Genomic DNA, 23,938 nt, shown 5'->3' on the forward strand with positions numbered 1-23,938 from the left:
CTAGCTCATGACGAGAGAGAAGCAGCAGCATCCAGAAATGTTTGCTTGATAGCCAATTTTATGTCTATTATCATAAAATGGGAGGGTTTTTGTTTGGTATCCCTTTAAAGTTTAATTTTTCTAATTCATTTTTATTTACCAAAATACCAATCTGCAGTGGATGGAAATTTTTTAAAATGTTAATCCTCTGGCAAAAGTCCATGGAGATTTGCTGTATCAGAGTGTGAGCCCTTAAAATCACGTAAGACTCCTCGTGGGAGAAGAGCTGTCCAGATGAGCTCAGGATAATTAGCTAAGGCAACTTTTGTGGGCTACCATTGAAAAGGCTTATTAATTCAGATTCAGACTGATTTTTTAAAAAATTTCTGTGTAAAGAAGGATTAAAAGGGGACAGAAAAGCAAATACGAAGATGTTACGGTATTTGGGGCTTACAAACTCCATTTTTCTTTTAAACTTTTTAAAGTTACTTCAGAGTCACCTTATACATGATTAAAAGGGTTATCTTCTAAAAAACTGAAAGCATTTCTCACAAGGAAAACACTGCTTATGTATTACTTATGGTGGTTCCAATCCACCAATCCATTAGTATTTTCCCCCCAGGAAAGAATGTTAAAGGAATAAGACAGGAGGAGACTCTCACTGGAAGAGGAGGCCAGGGTTCCTGGGGGGAGGCTGGAGAAGGGCAGGGGCAGGTGCGGAGAGGTGTGAGCACATCCAGTCCGAATGGGTGGAGGTCACTCACGTGGGGGAAAGAGACCAAAAGAGAGGACCCAAGGAAGCCCTAGAGGTCCATTACACCCTCTGTGCCTTCAGCTTGCACCTTCCAGGAAGCTCTCAAAGTACCAGTCTTGGTGTCAGACCTGGCCATACCTAAGACAGCTGAAGGAAGAGGTACTTGGTTTGTTGAGACAAGCGCTGGCTCCCCCTGCAGGCACTGTGTGCTGTTCCACTTGCTTCTGGGGTGAGTGTGCTCCTGGAGGAATGCTCCAGGATTATGAATTATGCATTCATGCTCCTGGATGAGTCAGCATTCCTGACTCACAAGAGTGTTTAGATATCCTTACGCAATCTTTTCAACAAATAGTGGAATGAGACGCGTTGGCAAAAGACACAGTATATTTATAAGAGTTCAGAGAAGATCTGGAATTTTTAACCATATGCTTTATTTGATGACAACATCAAAGGGATACTTGAAAAGTTGAATTCAAACCCATAAATTAGTAACCTTTCAAGTTAACTGCATAAAAAAAGTTGTTCTGCATCTCCCCTACTTATATCCTATCACTGTACATAAGTGTCTGCATTTCAAAGCACTGTCACTTATAAAGTGAAATGTTTCAAAATGCTAGGTAAACATTTGTTGTTTTTTTTTTTAAACAATGCTCTTTTGGAAAGTTTCTCTTCCTTGTGCTTAGAGTTCATCTCTCTCAAGTCCGTTTCTGGAAACTTCTCTGGAAAAAAATAAACTAGAAACGGTTCTGGAAACAAAAATCATAGTAGGCAAGGGCTAAGTGCAGACATAAGCAGCTCCATTTTATAAACAAAGTTTCGACCTTCCATTTTATTCCACTGAACTTCTCTGAACGGTCCACGAAGATGATTCCATTTGCTATCTTGTAAAACGTCACTTTTTGGAAGATCTTTACACTGGTTACGGGGAAACTGAACCATGATCTTGCTTCCACTTTCAGGGCCGTTACGAACTGTGGAGCAAAACCAAAATATCAATGTAATTTCCAAACTAGAAAACAAGGGTCCCACAACTTCATTCTACCACGAATACAAAAACCTTGTCTACCAACTTGAAAGCTCTTGTTAAAAAGAGGCGGTCAGTTTTAATATGCTAACCACCCTCTCCCAAAACCCCCAAAGCTTGCTTATTTATATATACTAGGCCAATATAAGTATTCATGAATTACTGTTTGCACCATAAAAATGGAGCAAGATGAATTCTGGCTTAGGAAAGTCAAATGTCCTATGTATTTTCACAAGATCAATCTATATTTTTTCTAAAACATGTAATACACACCTGATATGAAACTCAAACATTTGGAATCAGGACTGGGAGAGATGCAGACAAGATTTTTTTGAATTAAGAACTTCAGGTTTTAATGAAGCTTCATCACTCAGCAAAGAAGAAATGGGCATTCTGAAACTCTTATCAATAAAGACCTGGTAATGACCAAGCCTGCAGATTCACAAGCTGTGATTCTGTGGGCTAAGTTTTCTAATTACTCTTTCAAATATTTAGAGCAGGTATTAGAAAAGACCATAGTAAAGAGCAAGTACTCCAAAGATCATTTTCAACTAGATAACGCATGTTCATTAAAGTGCCCTGGACAGAGTCGGGGCTTAAAAATCCCCTCTCCTCTCTGGTCCATCCGTTCACCTCTTTGGGGACCACATGTAACTTGGCCTATTTGCAGCAGTACATTTCCCAAAAGCATTTATCCATCAAAGGTTTGGTTTGATACTTCAGGGTAACAATGCTGAAGGCAGTTTTCAGAGCTCTTAGGAAAATGTGTCCCCAAACAAAACATTTTTTATGACCACCAGAAAGAGAATCAATAATCTGTTGCTCTGAATAAGCACCATGATCAGATAAACGTTTAACATAACTCCTATATGAACTCACTGCAGAGAGAAATTACTCTGAAGTATGTCTAATGAATACAGGGGAACATTAAGTCCAAACTCTAGAAGATCTCGTCCCATTCAAGGCAGCGGCCCGTACCTGAAATAGCATAGTCCCCACTTGGGGAGGCCACGGTGATGGCAGAGGCATTGCCAATGCTCTCTATGGGTCCAAGCCCCACATGATTGCTGAAGCTGAGCACCTGCCAGCCCATGACCTTGGCGAGCTGCTGAACTGCATGCACCTGATGCTGTGACATCTGCGAACGAAGAAAAGGACACTTTATGCATCTTCACCATGGAGATTTCCTTTGCAGTAACCTGACATCATGATTGTAAACTTTTTTTGGGGTGCTCACTGCCTAGCACGGGAATCCTCCTCTGTGACTGTTGCGGGGAGGATCCCACCTTCCACTGCAGAGGCTAAAATGGCCTGAGACTCACTTTCCCTGTCCACTGGCCAGCTTGAGCACAGGAATAGGACCAAAGCTTAGCCAAGTGGAGACTCCCACCTCGGCCACGAATGTGGATCAACATCGGAAGTAGCAGGGGGTGACTCTTCCAGTTACTTCTTCAAATCCACTCACCACCCTCCTCTGCCCAGGGAGGATCACCCATATGGTTCCATCCTCTGGCTTTGGGTTGGGTTCAGACAACGGGAACCACTCAGGTAATGGAAGCCAGAAGGATGGCGGGGAAGAGAGTAAGGTCAGGGCACTTATAACCCCAGTACACTCCCCTGTGAGGTTGTATCCTGTGACAGAAGGTGTCTGCTTTTCTCAAGTGGCCTGGTGCACAGGACTCTGCTTCAGGGCACCCATAAGCGCCCCTCTTATCTCTTTGGCCTAGGACTGGTGACCACTAAGCCCCCCAGGCCTGCTTACCTGGTTATTACTAGCACTAGGTCACCACGCTCTCCCAGGCGTTCTCCGACACCCACACTTTTGTAAATCCTTAGTAATATGAGCATGCCACCTACTTCCTGTTAAAATCCTGTCTGATGCACTGGGGCCATCTGGAGTGCATTCGGCCCCTATTGAGGAAGGAAGTAGCAAATCAGGATCTTCAAGCCTCCCCATCAATTCTGGGAGCTACCCACCAGCCTTCCAATATATTTCTGTGTATACATGCTTCAGGTGACCAAAGTCATTTAAGGTGTAAGCTGTAAGCAAGCAACCAAGAGGTACTGTACCTCACAGATGCATTTCATTTACTTGGCACCAGAGTCAGGATAATAGATTATTGCTTCTAGGATGGAGAGCATCAGTATTTTTTTTTAATTTTATATGAAATATGTGAATTTTTTGAATGGTATATCAGCATTTCTAAACCCATGCTTTCTCCCACAACTTGGTTTTTCACTGGATCATCATAACTCCATGAAGAACATAGGAAAAATACTGTTCTTAATTTTATAGAACAGGAAAGAAAGGTCCAGAAATTTATCCAGTGTCACAAAGCAAACGTGTGGTGAAGTTGGAACTAGAACCCAGCACTTTCCATGCTGCTCCTTAATACTGAAGAATCTTTTCTTAGCGCTTAAGCAGAATATTCCACTGTTATGGCGAATGGTCACTACAGTTTTCTATGTGATCTGCCCTTCTCTGGTTTTCTGAGGTTAATACTTCTTCACTTTTATGAGGTCCCAAAGGGGTTGGCTGACGTAAATCTTGGCAGACGTCAGAAATAAAAAAGTTTGTAATCTCAGAGCTGGTCCTTCATCGTCAATACAAACTAACTGGAAATAAATCTAGGGCAGTTTATCAACATTTTCAGTTAACCCATAAATTGTAAAATATTAAATAAATGGCAGAAAAAATGGCTTTCTTTTTATAACTTAATATACTTGAACTACTCCTTACTCACTTTGTTCTTTAAGCGCTACGAGAGGTTCAGGACAGCCATGAACCCTTACCTGGGACAGAAGGAAATCCTGGAGCTCCTGCTCCTGATGAGACAGTGTAATCACCCTCCCATCTCTGTGCACAACTCGGATCTGCTCAACTCCGATATTCAACTGCAGCTGGATGGACCTTGATAAACACACATACTAAAAATCAGAAATGTTCAAAAATTACCTTATACAGTCCCACAAATATTAAACCTTAACATCAAAGAAACAGAAAATACCAATTTGGATAACTTGTGCTTACACCCATAGGGGCAAGGTCCATAGGACTTTCTGGGGTTCGACGTAACCATCAGACTCCTGCTGGCCTTCCCGAGGCCACGCTGAGCACCAGTCCGCTCAGAAGGCTGCAGGCAAGGAAGCAGAGCTTGCGACCAACCACTGACCACTGCTCCTCTCCTCGGGCAGGCCTTCCGCCTTCGCTGCAGTGAGCAGAGATCCACACTGGGCTCATGTGGGACCTGCTGTCACTTAGAAACCTCATTCCCAGAGGGAGCCACATGTTCTCATAACCACTCCATAGGTATGCTTTCCAAGGGCCCCACAAATGATACTGCCCAATTTTAGAAGTCACCCCATCTGGGGAAATCCACAGCCATCCCTATCAGGCATTTCTAATCCCTACCAGTCCGGACCCATTTTACCAGTCTGGGATCATTTTTTCCAAAAGCCAATGTTGCCTAGTAACGCAGATGGCATCCTTTCTAATCAAGTTACTCAGGAACAAAAGCTAGAGAATTAACCAAAGAGCAAATTCTCATACAGAAAGGGAAAAGATTTGTTAACTCTATGCCCTCTCTTGAAACAATCCTCAAACAAGTCAGACTATGCCTCTATTAACTTGGCTTACGTCAAAGAAACTCACAAAATAACATGCAATGACATTCTTCCAAACCAATTCACAAGTTTTTAGCATAGCATATGACACGTACAAGAAACGTAAAATTCTTCAAATCTAACCAACTAGATGAATAGTGCAGAAAAAATAGCATTCTGTCTTTCCCTATTTGAGAGTACCTGATTTATAGACTTTATTTTACAGTGAACATTTAAGAATAAGACATTTAAGCAATTATCTCCACAGAAGTATAATTTTAACAAAGTAAAAGTTTACACGTTTCTTTCAAGAAAACGACAGAATTCAGAGGTCTTAAAAAAAAAAAGCTTGTACATCTAACCAAATTTTAAAAATTCTGAGATGACTATTGATAGGGGCATAGTTACAGCAGCTACTCTGAAAAAGCAATTTAGTAACATTCATGAACATTTTAAAGGTCCGTATCTTCTGGCCAGCAATTACACCTGTAGGACTTGATCCTACACCTAGACTTACACGTGTACAAATTATTTTGCTGGCATCCAACTAAAATGTTCAGCAGCAAAAGGCTGATTAAAAGTTGTGGTACACACAATGAACACAATAAAGCTGTAAAAAAGAAATAAATCTGAGGTAGTGATAAGGATGTTTATTCACCAATATAGTGCCGCTGAGTTGGAAAAAAAAAAACACACACACACAAACTGGGAATGACTGCTGGTATAGGGTTTCTTTTGGGGGTAATGGAAATGTTCTGGAATTAGACCGTGATAACAGTTCTACAACATAGGGAATATACTAAAATCCACTGAACTGTACACTTGTTTTTTTTTTTTTTTTTTTTTTTATTTATTTATTTATTTGACAGATAGAGATCACAAGTAGGCAGAGAGGCAGGCAGAGACCGGAAAAGGAGGAAGCAGGCTCCCCGCCGAGCAGAGAACCCTATGATCCCAGGACCCTGAGACCATGACCTTAGCCAAAGGCAGAGGCCTCAACCCACCAAGCCACCCAGGCACCTTTTTTTTTTTTCAATCTTTTTAAATAGGCTCCACACCTAAACTGGGGCTTGAACTCACAACCCTAGACTGAGAGTCAAATGCTCTACTGACTATGCCAGCCAGGCATCCCTGAACTGTATACTTAAAAATAGTGAATTTTAGGTTATGTGAATTATATCTCAATATTTTAAGGCACAAAATATTGTAGGAAAAAAGCAGGATATATATATATATATATATATATATATATATATATATATATATATATGCTTGTAAATGCATAGACTTTCTGGAAGGATGTGTAGAAACTGTTTTAAATGCTTGCCTTTGGGGGAGCCTGAGTGGTTTAGTCCATTAAGCACCTGACTTCAATTCAGGTCCTGATCTCTGGGTCCTTGGATCGAGCCCTGCATCAGGCTCTGAGCTTGATGGGGAGTCTGCTTCTCCCTCTTCCTTTGCCCCCTCCTCTGCTGGCTCATGCTTTCTCGTTCAAATTAAAGAAAGAGAGAGAGAGAAAGAGAGAGAAAAAGAAGAAGAGAAGAGAAAAGAATAGGAAAGGAGAGGAAAGGAAATGCCTGCTCCTGGAAAGTTCTGAGAGAACTACTTTGAACTTTTAAGTAGCATAAGTTGACCCCAGCTACAAAAGATGAGGAAAGGGTGTTCTATGACCTCCTTTCCTTCCTGATGCTATCAAGGCTATGTTTATCACTAACTCTTCCTCACAGAAGTTTATAACCACTGGGTCCTGTGAACCAGTCTCACATTTGTCTGGTCTTAGATCTAATGTAAGTAACTCAACATTGATAATTTTTTTCCTTTTCCACTCCTTTGTGCTCTTTCTCTTAACATTTTATTATGGACCTTTTTAAACACAAACATAAGTATATAGTACTATAGATTCTGTATATAGAGTAACATATCCAAAAGAAATATGAAAGTCAATGGCCCCTTTACCCAGCCCTAACAGTTAAAATGCAAGCCAAACTTCTTTTATCTTACTCAACCACTACTCTCCCACCACACCCCAAGTCATCCCAATTATTCTGTTTCTTTAGGTATGGGGGAAGAAAACCAGGATCTACCTTCACCCCACCATCTTTTCCTGGAAGCTACAAGACTGATTTCCATTGTGTATTCTTTTATCTTCTGTTTTTTTCTTTTTTTTTTTTTTTTTTTTAAAGATTTTATTTATTTATTTGACAGACAGATCACAAGTAGGCAGAGAGGCAGGCAGAGAGAGAGAGAAGGGAAGCAGGCTCCCTGCTGAGCAGAGAGCCCGATGTGGGGCTCGATCCCAGACCCCGGGGATCACGACCTGAGCCAAAGGCAGAGGCTTTAACCCACTGAGCCACCCAGGTGCCCCTTATCTTCTGTTTTCAATCTTCTAAATCATGTTCACTATTTTTCATTTTTAAAAAACAGTAAATTAAAGTCTCAGTATTAAAAAAGTACAATTTAAGGGCATTATATTTGAGGTGTCTGAGTGGCTCAGTTGGTTAAGCAACTGCCTTTGGCTCAGGTCACGATCCTGGGCTCCAGGGATCGAGTCCCGCTTAGGGCTCTTTGCTTAGCAGGGAGTCTGCTTCTCCCTCTGACCCTCCCTGCTCTCATGCTCTGGTGTGTTTTGCTTACTGGAGAGACCACTGTGACTGGTTAGGTCTGCCTGAAAGAAGCAACTAACGTTTGAAAAAAAAAAACAGGCATTCACCAGCCTTGATGAATGTTTGCCGCTGGCTCACTCAGACTGGCCTAGGGAAGGGCGCCCCCACTGTATCCTGCCGTTGTTAAATGTCAGAGAGGCTCAAATGGAGGCCAAAAATGCCTTTTGTGGCTACTTGCTAATTTTATTAACTTCATTTACTCCCCCGCAGTTTTACTGAGATGTAACTGACATATGGCATTAATTAGTTTAAGGCATACAGCATAATGATTTAGTAAGTGTACATATTGTGAAGTGATCATCATAGTATGTTAACACCCACCTCCTCACATGCTACCCATTTTTCTTCTTGTGATAAGAACTTCTAAGATGTACTCTCTTAGCTACTTTCAAATATACAACATGGTATTATGAACTATAGTCGCCACACTATGCCCTGCAGGTTATAACTGGAAGCTTGCACCTTCTGAACACCTTTACCCATTCTGCCCCCCATCCACCCCACACCCCTGCCACGTCTGGCAACCACCAATCCGTCTCTGCATGCTAGCTTGTGATTTCTGAATGTAAATCAGGAACAACACCTCTCTGTGAATGATGGGGTTAAAAGTCATTTCATGCCCTTCATGGACACAGCTCTCAGCCCCCCCCCTTTTTTTTTAAAGATTTTATTTATTTATTTGTCAGAGACAGAGGGAGAGAGAGTGAGCGAGCACAGGCAAAGAGGCAGGCAGAGGAAGAAGCAGGCTCCCTGCCGAGCAAGGAGCCCGATGTGGGACTTGATCCCAGGACGCTGGGATCATGACCTGAGCCGAAGGCAGCTGCTTAACCAACTGAGCCACCCAGGCGTCCCTCTCAGCCCCATTTTAAGGGCAAAATCATGAACTGGATTAGATTAAGTTTAGCACCACGCCATAGTTTTGTGGCCATGAGAAAGCCACAAAATTCAGGCTGTTCTAGGCACAATATGGAGAGAAAAGGCTCTACTATAAATGGTCCTACTCACTTCAAATACCCCAGGCTCAAGACCACAGCCCCCAGCCAGCAACTCAAGCAGATCAGCCTGAGGTGTGGTAGCTTCCCCCTCAACACATGACATTTACATACCAGGCACTATTTCAGACATTCTTACCTCTCATCCAGACGCTCTACACTTGATGAAATTTACCAGAATGTTATGTCACCATAGCAAATAAAATCCAAAAATCTCAATGTAATCACTCAACAAACATCAACACATAAAAGCAACTTAACATTTTAAATGAATGACATATTCTTGACACTTACTTGCATATCTGTTCATAGCCTTGCGACGTGATTAAAACCTTCACACTAGACTCATAGACGTCATTAATATTTGACCAGTGAGCCTGTATCTGAGGGTCCTCAATGCGACTTGCTAAGCTGTCAATGGTCGCAGCAGTTCTTTTAAAGAGAATAAGTCAACATTTTTAAAAAGGCACCATATAAACCAGTAAGATTATAAATACTTATTAATGTTAAGGCTACGTGAAAAAAAGAGGACTACTTTTCAAAAATACCACACCTGAAGAGCAGAGACTTTTCTTTAAAGAAAAAAAAAGTCAGATGAGGGGATGAGAGCATTCTTCAGGCTGCCTGGCGCAGGTGCTCAGTGCCCCACTATGACACGTGCTCTTGCACAGGCTGACTTCCTCTGAACTCCAATCTGTTTTCTCTCAGGAAGGCTTACCAGAACACAGGGAAGAAAGGTACTCTTAGGGTACAAACCTCAGCTCTAAAAAGAACATACACCACTCACAGATGACAGTCCTTGGTCCCTGGTAACACGGGACACACCCACAACTAAGGCCCATCACTCACGTAATGACAACTGTTTTCCTGAGAAGCCAGAGAGACTTTGTGCACAATGGAAATCTTACACTCCAAGAAAGATAAATAATGTATGTACACCTGAGAGAGAGGATTCAAGTCTATATGTACGCACCAATGACCCTGTCAAATACATACCACTATTATCCCGATTTTTCAGTCCAGCCATGTTTAGTGATGTGCCTAAGGTTACACAGCTGTGAACTAGGGCACAAAACTGGTAGCCTAACTCCAGAGCCAAAAGCCCAGGGGTATTAACACTACAGCCGGTAATCATCCTTTTTATACATGCTAATCAACAGCCACTGCCCAGAAAAAGCATAAATCATGAAAGGCCCTTGGGTTCCAGTTTTCTGATTCTAGCACTTGATTGGGAAGAGAAGGAAAAAGCCAGAAGACATGCAAACAGCCACTGAGGTCAAGGGGCATTGGGATCTGCTCTTTTACTGCTTCTGCTCTGGTACGGGTTTCTTTCAATCCCTTAACTTTCTCTTCCTTTCCTGGGATTGTTTGAAAGTGCTTCAGAAATTCCTAGGGCAGACTGGGCTATATCCAAGAGCATTCATTCTTATATTATGTTTTAACAAACTGGAAATAAAAAGTATCTGGCACATGAGAATTGGTAAAAGAAATCGGGGACTATTCACAAGATGAGGTATTACATATCTATTAAAATATCTCTGAAAAACATTAAATGAAAAATTTAAAAACTTTACAATATTAAGTGAAGGCAGGACATAAAATTTTATGATTCCAGATTTTGTTTTTGTTTTTTTTTTTAAAGACACACACACCCTGGCACACACACATCAAAACACATGAGCAGTCAGTCTTGCTGTGTATGGTATTGATACAGATGAGGCTGATACATTGGAACATCACTTTTGTAATTGGGGGAAAATGGAAGCATTTTGCAAGCTTTGCTGCTTCCAAGACTGTGACTAATACTCTGAAATGCATAATGGCTCTAAAAATAGCTACTTCTATGCCCCTGACTTTTGGGTAAAGGTTTCTATAATTGAAATGCACACGTGGAGGGGCACCTGGTTGGCTCAGTGGGTTAAGCCTCTGCCTTTGGCTCAGGTCATGATCCCAGGGTCCTGGGATTGAGCCCCACATCAGGCTCTCTGCTCAGCAGGGAGCCTGCTTCCTTCTCTCTCTGTCTGCCTCTCTGCCTACTTGTGATCTCTCTCTGTCAAATAAATAAAGAAAATCTTTTAAAAAAAATTAAAAAAAGAAATGCACGAGTGGAAGGAACAATAGTAATCTGCCATACTTGATTTTTATAAGGAACTTCTGCATACATTGTTTAATTTGATCCTAAGACCAGACTCCTGTATCCTTAACTGACAGATAAACACGTAGAGGGCCACAGACATGAAAACTAAAGTTAGTTAGCAGGTGACTGAGCTCTGGCTTAGACACATTTTTTTACTCCAGAAGCACCACCCTAGCTTCTTTAACATGTCTTCCTAATTCATTTTACTAAAAGCTATAGACATTAAGTTTCCATTCAAAGAATACAAACTAATGCACCATTAAAACCAGGACTTGTGTTAGTAGGAAAAAATGAAAATCAAAAACTATCACCTAGAGCAGAGTGGGCCCATACCTGAAGGTCTGGAGTTCTCGCCAGGCACAATTTTGAAAAGTAAAAATAGCCCTCTTCACTAAGGACCAAAAATAAAATACAAGAGCACCTCCAGCACTTGAAAAAGATATATTGAGGTCATATCATGCTAAGTTCTTTTGTAAATGATGTGTAGAGAAGTAAGAGGAGCGTGAGGTTTGGAGCTACACAGACTTGGGCGCAGATCCTGATTCTGCCACTCTCTTCAGCTGTCTAACTGTGAGGGAGCTACAAAACTTCTCTAGGTTTCAACCTTCCCATCAGTGAAAATGGGCTCACACCACCTATGCCAGAGAAGAAGACCTAGATAAGTCAACATATGGGAAAGTGCCTTCTAAAGTCTTAGGAAGTGGGACAGCCAAAACATAGGGAAAGCTTCAAGAAAAGATTAAAATCAGTTCAGGAACAGGTTTCTGGTGGATGGGTCACTGAAGAAGGTGAGGAGTTCTAAGGCACATTCCTAGCGAGGTGTCTTTCAAAACTGTAGCCAGTGTCAGAAACCATCTTGAAAGTGACAGGAGCCCCGGAGCTCAGACTTCTCCAAACCTGAAAGGACCATCCCCAGATGCAAATGCTTTCCCTGCAGTCACCCTCCTCTTCCTAGGAAAGAAGGTCATCTCATGGCAAAAATAATGTGTATAAGGTAACTAACTAATAAAGGAAAAATGACTGTAGTTTCCAAGAAAAATAGTTGCTTTGTTCATCCTTACCTGCTCCTCAGGAATATATGCTTTGCTTGTTTAATGATTTTTTCTAGAAGCCCTTCACTGGACTGTAGTGAATTAATTTCATTTTTATCAAAAGCCTGAGGACCTGAAAGTCTCATTCTCTTGTGACCAAAAGGGGCACTTGCTGGATGAGGCATCACGATGGAACTCAAGGTCTGTTTATGAAACTGTAACAAGAACAGCCATTTATTATTAATATTTTTGTTGAAGTATAATTGACAACTTAGATTAGTTTAAGGCACACGACATGATTTTTGTATATATGGTAAAATGATTCATAACAAGTCTAACCAACCTCTGTCACCATAAAGTTACAAATTTTTTTTAAAAGTTGTTAAAAAAACAACTACTGCTTATACGTTAAAGGCAGGGGAGACTGGAATACACACTTCTGTGAAGTTTCTCAGGGGGTTCTTTTGAAATTAGCCTAAACTGTGAGCCAGCTCCCTGGAAACACAGTTCTAGATAATTGGAGTAGAATACATCCTGAAACAACCCAACTATACTGTTCATAGGCTCTGGAAAGACACTGTTCCCATCACACAACCAGAACTACCCTTCCCTCCCGTACCCTGCCTGCTCTTCCTACACGCCTAGATGTAACCTGTGGTATATTTCCACCACCACAAGCGATGCTCAGGAACAGACTGATAATCCTGCTTATCTGTGTGTTCCCCCAGCCCAGAGCAAGGATACTGCACAGAGACAGTGACTGTCACAGAGAGGAGCTTATGCATGTGTGCTGCACCAGACATGCCTCCCACCATGCAAGAAGGAACATTTCGCTCATTACCTCTCTAATTAGTAGATGCAAATTATGCTCTAAGACATAAAGATGGTCTTCCGGACTTGGCTTCTCAGTAGCGGACTTTTGGGATTTCTTATCATTTGAGGAATGGCACAAAGAAATCAGTAACTGTAAGCCTATTTATAAAAAGAAGCAGGACAGAGGCAAATCAATCAAAGACATAGGAATGCATGGTTGTCTTCAAAAAGTACAATCACAGCCCGTTCTCAAAAGATCCATTCGAAACTGAAGATCAGGCTTCATGATTAACATTTTCAGACCAAAATGACTATCCGTGAGTGTGATAAACTATGATGCATTTTAACAATACAAATTCTTTGACATGCAATGTGGCTGTTGACCTTAAGCTATGGTTAGACAAGTGAACAGAAGGTGTATGTTAACTAATTAAACTAATTAAATTTTGCCTTTAAAAAGAGCAAAAACAAAACACAACACCACTTTTGGGAAAAACAATAAAATACGGGATTGTAACTGGTCTTACTGATGAGAAGACTGGTACTTTTCCCTGTTGCCAAGAAAACCAAGATGGAATTTTTCAATTCTAAAAACCCATTCCTTTGACAAGATCCAAGAAGATACATCTCAGAATTTATATAAAAAACAAGTACACATGGGGCGCCTGGGTGGCTCAGTGGGTTAGGGCCTCTGCCTTCGGCTCAGGTCATGATCCCAGAGTCCTGGGATCGAGCCCCGCATTGGGCTCTCTGCTCAGTGGAGAGCCTGCTTCCCTTCCTCTCTCTGCCTGCCTCTCTGCCTACCTGTGATCTCTGTCTATCAAATAAATAAATAAAATCTTAAAAAAAAAAAACAAGTACACAGCTAACTACAAACTGATCTCTGAGGCAGGTCTGACTGCTCTTGAGTAATATAATTAAAATCCCAATTTCCACAAATTTAGGAATATTATAGATACTGAATAACCACTGTTACTTAGACATCAAGACAGGATCCCTGAAAAATCTTCCATAAATGGTGTTAGCATAGACCTCACAGCCACTGCTGCCAAGTAACAGCGTTACTGGTACAAATGTTTAACATGCACTGTTTAAAAGCCAGGAGTTAAGCTACTTAGGACACAGGACAGAATGAGGTTTGTCCTGCATGCTTTATGAGCTACCATTATAGCTAGGAGGCTGCCTCTTTGCTCTGTTCCCCCAACACATCCAAATATATAGTTACCCCACTCTGTCCTGCTCCCCAAACCACAAAATCCTATTTACAAACTTGAATGGGTTGGCTGCTCTTACTTGGAAAGGGCTGAGAGATAATCTGGTTTTTCACCACAATGTGAGGGATCTGTGACTTAATTTGAACAGCTTCCCGAGAGAGCTGTGCAAAAATTTCTTTACACAAGAGAACGTTTTGTGCGGCTTCTAATTTCGTCTGCCAGTGTGGGGAACCTGAAAGACAGGAAACATATGTATATATCAGTTATCTAACTATATTATGCATGAATTAAATGGTGATCTGAATACATATATCAAAAGTTCAGAAAACACTATATCAGAGCATATTGTTTCCAAAACACAAAAATTTTCCTTTCTTTTACACAGAGAAAATTGGTGAAGAAGTTCAATCTTAAAAACAAAAACAAAAAACTGCACAGCTATTCACTAATGGTTAATGAACAGGTTATAAATAATAAATTTGCAATTGTTCTTACTCTGAAGTACCTATTTTCCCCTCTGCATTTATCATCAGTTTATTTGGAAACATAAGCTCAGACACAACTATAAGTTAGAGGACAGAACATAACCACACCTGGTTTGGATTTGGGCAAAGGTCGTTTAAAGAGGTTGACTGTGCCCAGATCACCTATGTCTGGAGCTTGTTTCTGAATTGAAACCTATGGGACAATAAAAACATGAAAAGGTGTTAGCAAATTAACTTCTGGGGTAAGTAATAATTACTTAAAATACTTGACAAATACCTTGATATAGGCAGACCCTTCTAAATCGCTAGGAATCTGAACATCAAGAGGACAGTAATCTTCAGGTATCTTTTTATCCAGATCAATATCTGTATTCTTTATTACTTCAAATGTACCGTGATGGGGAAAGAGAGATCCTAATGGGGTATTAAAAACAGGAAAATAAGAACCAGTTAACACATTAATTTAACATACATTAGTAAATAATACAGTAAATATTTCACTGAATGTAACATTACTGAATCATAAATTAAACTCCCACCCAAAATGTGTTTTGGGGGACATGAGGGAAGGATAGTAAGCAAAAGGAAGAAAAGGAAGCAGGAAAAAAAGGTATTTACCTTAAAAAAAAAAAAAAAGAAAGAAAGAAAAGAAAAAGAAAAAAGGAAAAAAAAAGGTTTTGTCATCTTGAACTCATCTTCAGAGTAGGATGCTACCTTCAGAATTCAGAATTCCTCAATTCCTTTGAATGCTGAAACACTCAGGTGCTCCAGTGTCTTGACTTAAAACACCTCAACTTGAGTACTACTGATGGGGGTTGGGGGTCAGTAATGGCTTACTTTGGCAAATGAGTCCTTTTAAAATATGACTCAACTATTGTTATCACGTTGTAGTCACAATAATCACAACCAGGGCTCCTTGCTTCATCCCTTGATATTCAAAGCTTTAACGTTACTGAGCTGTAAATCTTGTAAACATTTACTGTGTAGCTTCTCTGAATATCCCTTAGCAGCTTACAAACCATTACCATGATTACCTCCAAAAACCTATTAGAGCTCAACAACAAAGAATTATACAAGATGTGAATTCAAGCTCATCAAATTTTGGTACATTGCCAACAAAATATATTCCTGCAGCCTTGGCTGAATGGGAGAAAAAGGCAGCAAAGTGTTTTCACTGCCCTCTCTCTTTTGCCCAGGATGTGAAAACAGCTTAGATGACTTAGGGGAGGAAAAAAGAATTAACATAAAATGGAAGAATCTTTTTCCTTTTATGCTTAGTTTTTTTTAAAGATTTTATTTATTTATTTGACAGAGAGAAATCACAAGTAGATGGAGAGGCAGGCAGAGACAGAGAGAGAGGGAAGCAGGCTCCCTGCTGAGCAGAGAGCCCGATGCGGGACTCGATCCCAAGACCCTGAGATCATGACCTGAGCTGAAGGCAGCGGCTTAACCCACTGAGCCACCCAGGCGCCCCTATGCTTAGTTTTTAAGGGTTACAGGTAAGCTCCTAATTGAGAAGATATTTAGCCTCTTGACTAAAACGTCATTTATGATTTAGTATGTGTTAACATATAAACACAATCTTTAGAGTTTCTGCTAAATGTACAGATCCAGCGGGATTTATTCTAGGCTGCAGGAGCGGCTCAATATTCGCAAACAATCAAGACAATGCACCACATCAATATAAGAAAGGATGAGATCCCTCTCAAAGATGCACAAAAAGCATTTGGAAAAATACAGCAAACATTCTTGATAAAAACCCTCGAGCAAGTAGGGAGAGAGAGAACATACCTCAACATGATAGAGGCCAGGATCAAAAGACCCACAGCTACTATCACCCACAATGGAAAGAAACTAAGAGCTTTTCCTCTACCCTCAAGAACAAGACAGGGACGTCCACTCTCACCACTACTATTTAACATAGTATTGGAAGTCGCAGCCTCAGCAATCAGACAACAGAAGAAATAAAAGGCATCTGAATCAGCAAGGAAGACGTCAAACTTTCACTATTTGCAGATGACATGATGGCTTATTTAGAAAACCCAGAAAGACTCCACCAAAAAAATTGTTAGAACTCATACATGAATTCAGCAAAGTCATGGGATATAAGATCAAGAAAGAGAAATCTGTTGCACTTCTATATACCAATAAGCAGCAACAGAAAAAGAAATCAAGGAATGATCCCATTTACAACTTTAGTGAAAACAGTAAGATACTTAGGAATAAACCAAATCAAGGAGGTAAATGATCTGTACTCTGAAAACCACAGAATACCTATAAAAGAAATTGAAGAGGACACAAAGAAATGGAAAAACAGTCCATGCTCATGGATTGGAAAAACAAACATTGTTAAAATGTCTAATACTGAAAGCAATCTTCACATTTAACACAATCCCTATTGAAATACCACCAGCATTTTTCACAGAGCTAGAACAAACAATCCTTAAATTTGTATGGAACCATAAAAGATCCTGAATAGCCAAAGCAACCTTTAAAAAGAAGAGCAAAGCTGGAGGCATCACATTTCCAGACTTCTAGCTGTATTACAAAGCTGTAGTCATCAAGACATTATGTTACTGGCAGAGAAACAGGCCCACAGATCAATAGAACAGAACAGAAAATCCAGAAACGGACCCATGTAATCTTCAACAAAAGCAAAAATGAACTAATGGGACTCCATTAAGATAAGAGCTCCTGGGGCGCCTGGGTGGCTCAGTGGGTTAAAATGCTGCCTCAGGTCATGATCTCAGAGTCCTGGGATCAAGCCCTGCATCGGGCTCTCTGTTCAGCAGGGAGCATGCTTCCTCCTCTCTCTCTGCCTGCCTCTCTGCCTGCTTGTGATCTCTATCTGTCAAATAAATAAATAAAATCTTTAAAAAAAAAAAAAAGATAAGCGCTCCTGCAGAGTGAAGGAAACAATCAACAAAACTAAAAGGCAACCGATGGAATACAAGAAGATATATGCAAACAACATACCCAATAAAGGGTTAATTTCCAAAATTTATGAAGAACTTATCAAACTCAACACCCTGAAAAAACCAAGTAATCCAGTCAAGAAACGGGCAGAGGACATGAGTAGACATTTTCCCAAAGAAGATATCTAAGATGGCTAACAATACATGAAAACATGCTCAACATCACTTGTCATCAGGGAAATACAAATCAAAACCACAATGATACACCACCTCACACCTGTCAGAATGGCTAAAATCAACAACACAGGAAAAAGCAGGTATTGGCGAGGATAAGGAGAAAGGGGAAGCCCCTTACACTGTTGGTGGGAATGCAGCTGCAGCCACTCTGGAAAACAGTATGGAGGTTCTACAAGACGTTAAAAATAGAGCTACCCTATGACCCACCAATTGCACTACTTATTTACCCAAAAGATACTAAAATACAGATTTGAATGGGGCATGTGCACCCTGATGTTTATAGCAGTGTTGTCAACAACAGTCAAACTATGGACAGAGCCCAAATGTCCATCAACTGATGAATGGATAAAGATGTGGTACACAGGCACACACACACACTGGAATATTCCCAATCATCAAAAAGAATGAAATCTTACCATTTGCAACAATGTGGATGGAACTAGAGTGTATCGTGCTAAGCTAAATAAGCTGGTCAGAGAAAGAACAATACCTTAACATTATTTCACAAATAAGTAGAATTTAAGAAACAAAACAAATGAACATAAAGGATTGGGGGGGTGGGATGAGAAACATTATCCTAAGAGACTCTTAATGTTGGAGGGCTGGTGAGGGAGGTGGTTGGAGAATGGGTTAGATGGTGATGGGGATTAAGGAGGGCACTTGTTATCATGAGCACTGGGTGTTGATGTAGTGATACATCACTAAATTCTATTCCTGAAACCAATATTGCATTGTATGTTAACTAACTAGAATTTAAATAAAAATCTGGGGAAAAAATCAGTATTAAAATAAAATTTTTGCTAAATGTACTCAAAGGTAAATATATAAATAGTTTAAATTCAATTCTATAAATAAATGTCTATGATAAAAGTAATTCCAGCTTATCAGGTTTATGTGTACAGAAATTAAAACCTCAAAATGTAATATATTTATTATACAATATATTATACAATATGCAACATTCTAGTCAATCCTGTATAGTTTTTTGACACACTGTAGTTTAAATGCATAGTTTTTAACAATGATCTATACCTGCACTTCTGTAGCTCAGATCTCCCAGAATCTTATCCCCAACTTTTCTGAGTTTCCAGTGTTGCCGTAATCTCAAAAGCTCAGAGTTGAAGTCTCTTTGCAGTTTATTTTCTTGGTTTTCCGTAACTGATTTGGTCAGTCTTTCTGCCCCCTTCAACAGGATCTGGGCTGCTCCAGCAAGCGACTTCTTTTTCGATATCAACTGCAGTGTCTGTGGATTCTATCAGAAAGAATAGTGTAGTTCTGCATTTTTAAACGATTTCAACATTCTCTTAATAATAAAATAACTACTCAAGAGAAAACTGAGAAATTAAAGACAATCAGGTAACACCGTTTTTTGAAAGATAACCACCTGAACCTATTTCTCCGATCAACTCAAATAAACTTATGTTAAACCACAAACACCACACCGGACTACAAACGAGAACTTACACCAGCTCTGCCCAGCTTGGAGTCTGCTTGTCCCCTTCCCTCTGCTCCTCCCTGAGCTCCTGCTCTCAATCTCTCTCTAAAATAAATAAATAATTCTTAAAAGTGGGGGCACCTGCGTGGCTCAGTGGTTTAGGCCTCTGCCTTTGGCTCAGGTTGTGATCTCAGGGTCCTGGGATTGAGCCCTGCATCGGGCTCTCTGCTCTGCAGGGAGCCTGCCCCCCCATCGAATAAATAAATAAAATTTTTTAAAAATCTTAAAAGTGAGGGGGAATTTGGTAAGCCTTAAAATATTACATTATTAATGAAACTTCACTCTTCTGAAGGTCACAGGGCCATTAATAAAATAGTAAATAAAGGAGATGCTATTTTTATGCCAGTTTGTTTTAAACCCGTTAGTCTTTAGATCTTCATCTAGACTTAATTTTGCATGAAAGGTAAAGGAGACAGTAGGCCCATAGCCTGAGAAGTGGTCCTGGACTTAATAAAATGGTACCATTATTCAGTTGAAACCCACACATACCTGTTTTGGAGGAAGTGCGTCCTGAGAGACTGGATCAAGAGTCATAAATTTTTTATCCCTAACAATACTGAGGACATCGTAGAGAACACACATCTCTGTTAGGGCACTTCTCAAGTTATTCCTCACAGAGTCCCAAGGCCAAAGAGAAGGCTGAAATTTTACCAACCCTAAAAAGAAAAAGGAAAAAAGAAATTCACAGGTATGAGTTATAATAACTAGAAGACAAATCTTATTTAGATGTTACAAGTATGAAAAAAGAAACAATAAGTTATTTAAAATTATTTCCTGTTTTATCCCACTTTGTCCACCCTTTCTTGAATCTCTGTAAATATTTAAGTTAGCATTTCCTATACTGGCAAAACAAATTTGGTATCTAATCTCCACGTATTGCAGTATTTTTTAAATTTATACAAATAACCTTTTTCTACCAGATCTTAAAACTTGAATAATTGGAGAGCATTTCCAAAATATTTTAAAGTACAAAAATACAAATAACCTATAATGGCAATATTCAGATACTAAACAATGTTAACATGCCTTCCAAGCTCTGAAATCATTTTGCTAAATTTCACCACTACTTGCTCACTGCCCAGAGTTCAAATAGAGTTATAGAGTAGGCTGTGGAGATGCCTAGAGGATTAGATTTTATGCCTGGAATTTTTCAATATTTAGAGCGAAACTGAGAGGTAAACAGTACTGACAATTGGGGTATGCCCATGCAAATACTTTTCAATGCATTCACATATATTTACTTCCATTTTTCTATTACTTGTTTTTTTTCCAATTACTATGTCCTAGAGAGACTTCCATGCCAGCACATATAGATCTATTTAATTCTTTTAACTCTGTTTGACGTTCTGGAGCATGTATATTATATATCCATATATAATGGATAAGTTTATAATGGTAAGTTTAACCATTCCTACTTCATGGACAGGTAGGTTGCTTTCACTAATGCTAGTAGTGGTAAACACGTTGAACACACATCTGTGTACAACTTTTTCTGAAAGCTAAATTCCTACCTGTGATTTTTTGGGTCCAAAGGAGATGCATATTTAACACTTTTGACACATACTGAACTGCAAAACTGGCTTCCAAAAAGGTTTCACCAATTCACATTCCCAACACAGATATTTAGTCTTTTAAGTTGCTGCTAATGGTATGCGCGAAAATAGTGTTTTAATATTTTAATTTGCCTCTCCCTACTAGTAAGATCCCATGTCTTTTTCAGCCAGCTGTTTATACCTTCAGGCTATTTTTTTTTTTTTTTTTTTTTTTTTAAAGATTTTATTTATTTATTTGACAGGCAGAGATCACCAGCAGGCAGAGAAGCAGGCAGAGAGAGAGGAGAGGGGGAAGCAGGCTCCCTGCTGAGCAGAGAGCCCGATGCGGGGCTCGATCCCAGGACCCTGAGATCATGACCTGAGCTGAAGGCAGAGGCTTAACCCACTGAGCCACCCAGGCGCCCCCAGGCTATTTTTCGAGTGAGTTATCTTTTTTTCTCCCAGTTTGCAAGGAATCTTTGAACATCAGGGACAGCAACCAGTATGTGTCCAATAGGTTGCCAATAGTCTTCCCAGTCTCTCCTCTATTTTCTTTGTTGGTGGCACCTTTTATCATTACTTTAAAATTTTATGTAATTAATCTCTCTTTGGCTTTATAATTTGTGTTTCCTATTGTGCTTAAGATCTCTTCTGCTGCCAAAGTTCTATGCCTACAACTTCCAATTTTTTAATATTTTCATTTGCATTTCAATCCTTGTGAAAGTAATCAGGAGTGTGAAATATGAGATAGTATCTATATTTTACTCCCAAATGGACCCCCAACTGTTCTAACACCACTAGCTCGAGAACCCATCTTTAAATTCCTATTTACACAGGGTCTGTTGCACATACCTAAATCAAGAATTGTATTTTTTAATCCCTGATAATAATGAGAATCCAAAACCCACTCACACTTTTTCTACTATTCTCTCCTAATTAGGCTCCCTCTTTTCAGTTTTGTTTTCCCTGTAACCCATTTGCTACAACGGATCTTTTTTTGCTACCTTTTTGCTACGAAGCAATCTATTTAACGTACAATCACCTGTTTCCTTAAAATCCTTCCAAAAGCTATCAGCTGTCCTTCTAATAAAACCCAAATGCGGGGCGCCTGGGTGGCTCAGTGGGTTAAAGCCTCTGCCTTCAGCTCGGGTCCTGATCCCAGGGTCCTGGGATCGAGCCCCACATCGGGCTCTCTGCTCTGCGGGGAGCCTGCTTCCTCCTCTCTCTCTCTCTCTGCCTGCCGCTCTGCCTACTTGTGATCTCTGTCTGTCAAATAAATAAATAAAATCTTTAAAAAAAAAAAAAAACAAAACCCAAATGCTTATCTGGGCCTGGTGGCTCGACACGATTTCGCCCCCGCCTACCTCTTAGACCTGACCTCATATTCCAGTCAACACAGACCTCTCTCTTTTCAGCAGGTGTTATCAGCATCATCCCCATTCCTCAGGGAAGCAAAGTAACTCGGACAATAATGGCAAGAGCAGCGATATGAACCGCAGGCCTCTTAACCAAGTGTGCCACATTACAGACTTGAGCACTTCATCAGTGAGTGTCTCAAATGCTCCCACTCGAGAAACGGTGCGGGAGGAGAAGGAGAATTAAGAGACAGGCAGCGCCATCAACTGCCCAGCTGCGAAAAGACCCCAGTGAGCATTATCAGTATTCCGCACGGGACTGTTCTGACACCGACGCAACCACATCTCTCTCCGCGCGGGAGAGCCGGAGTGGCATTACGTGGGCGGGTACCGGGGGTGGGGGGGTGCCCCAGACCCGCCGGCGGCCGAGAGCAGCACACACGGGCCTAACCTTCCTCATCGTCCTGGTCCGCGCTGGAGCCGGCGCCAGCCCAGTCCTGCGCGTCGCCCTCGGCCCCCGCCGCCTCCTCCTCCTCGGAGCCCGAACCCTGGCTGAAGTCGATCCGCTGGGCCAGGCGCGCCAGGTTCTGCGACATGGACAGCGGCTGCAGGTACGTCTCAGTGCCATCCAGGCCCACCTCCTGGACCTGCTTCTCGCAGGCCGACTCGATGCTGATGCGCACAGCGCGCACTCCAGACATGCTGGCGGCGTCGGGGGGAGGTGTCGGGAGGACACCCGCGCAAGCCGAAACCGGAGATGAGAAGCAGAGGCGCCCCCGACGAGCGCCCACAAGCTGGGAACTGCGGTACCTCCGCGGACCTCGGAAAACCAAACACTGCTGCGGGGCGGGAAACAAAGCCCTGAGCCAAGCGACTTTCCCAGAATGCACCGCAGTCCCCTGGCTTCCCTCGTAGGCTCCTGGAGGCGCCGGCGCTCTGGGCTTCCGGGGGAGCGCTTCCGGCTTTCCCAGCGCCGCGTAAGGAAAAACTTCCTGGTTTGTAGGAGGCGTGGCCGGGATTGGGGGAGAAGGGGGAGGGGGACCTTGGTGCCGAGGGCGTGGATTGGCTGGTGCGCGATGTCCGTCTGCATTTTAAAGTGTTGTTTGCTTCAAGTGATGGTGTATGGGAAGTTCAAGAAGGCCGGAGAGAGGCAGGGAAAAGGAAATGAATGGATCCCTGGGTCTTCGCGATTAGAGTTCCTCTGACAATGCTGAGATTTGAGAGTTTACACCTAGAGAAACGTGTCTTAAGAGTTATGAAATAAGGACGTAATTTGAGGAAAAACATAAATCGTGCTTATCACTACTTAAAATTGTACTGCACAATTAGTTTATTATGTTTTCCTCTTAGCTGTAACCTCCTGGAGAGCGACTATCTCCAGGAAGCGTAATAGACGCTGGCACGTAATCTGAGCTTAATTTTTATTTCATGCCCGAGTAACTGAGAATAAGTAGTACTTTGAAAGATGAAGAAGCAATTATATAACTTCAGTCTGAGTCCTCAAGAGTATGTCATCAGTATTAATTCCACAGAGGAGGCTAGATTATTTTATATTACAAAACTCTAAGGAATTGTGTATTTATCGTTTTTTAAGGATTTATTTATTTGAGAGAGAGAGCATGAGTGGGGTGGAGGGGCAGAGAGAGAGGGAGAAGCAGACTCCTGCTGAGCAGGGAGCCGGACATTGGGCTGGATACCAGGACCCTGAG

General features: G+C 41.1%; 1 protein-coding gene across 2 annotated transcripts; it reads right to left on the bottom strand.

Annotated features, from left to right (window-relative positions):
- Positions 1-1,142: 1,142 nt before the first annotated feature.
- On the bottom strand, positions 1,143-23,185 carry MED17 (mediator complex subunit 17). Of its 2 annotated transcripts, none has more exons than XM_004763595.3 (12): positions 22,681-23,183; positions 19,832-19,998; positions 18,880-19,099; positions 14,973-15,109; positions 14,804-14,888; positions 14,290-14,442; positions 13,025-13,155; positions 12,214-12,398; positions 9,310-9,447; positions 4,551-4,668; positions 2,736-2,895; positions 1,143-1,704 (listed from the first exon to the last, which is right to left on the bottom strand). In XM_004763595.3, the coding sequence occupies exons 1-12, from the start codon at positions 22,928-22,930 to the stop codon at positions 1,493-1,495; spliced, it is 1,956 nt and encodes a 651-aa protein (XP_004763652.1). In that variant the 5' UTR covers positions 22,931-23,183; the 3' UTR covers positions 1,143-1,492. The 2 variants fall into 2 exon arrangements, 1 of the variants encoding a protein (XP_004763652.1); XR_001181283.2 differs by lacking the exon at positions 1,143-1,704 and adding an exon at positions 3,520-3,668 and having other exon boundaries at positions 2,774-2,895; positions 22,681-23,185.
- Positions 23,186-23,938: the final 753 nt, after the last annotated feature.

This window comes from Mustela putorius, unplaced genomic scaffold (assembly GCF_011764305.1).
Source record: "Mustela putorius furo isolate JIRA1106 unplaced genomic scaffold, ASM1176430v1.1 tig00001069_pilon_pilon_pilon, whole genome shotgun sequence".
NCBI classification, from domain to species: domain Eukaryota; kingdom Metazoa; phylum Chordata; class Mammalia; order Carnivora; family Mustelidae; genus Mustela; species Mustela putorius.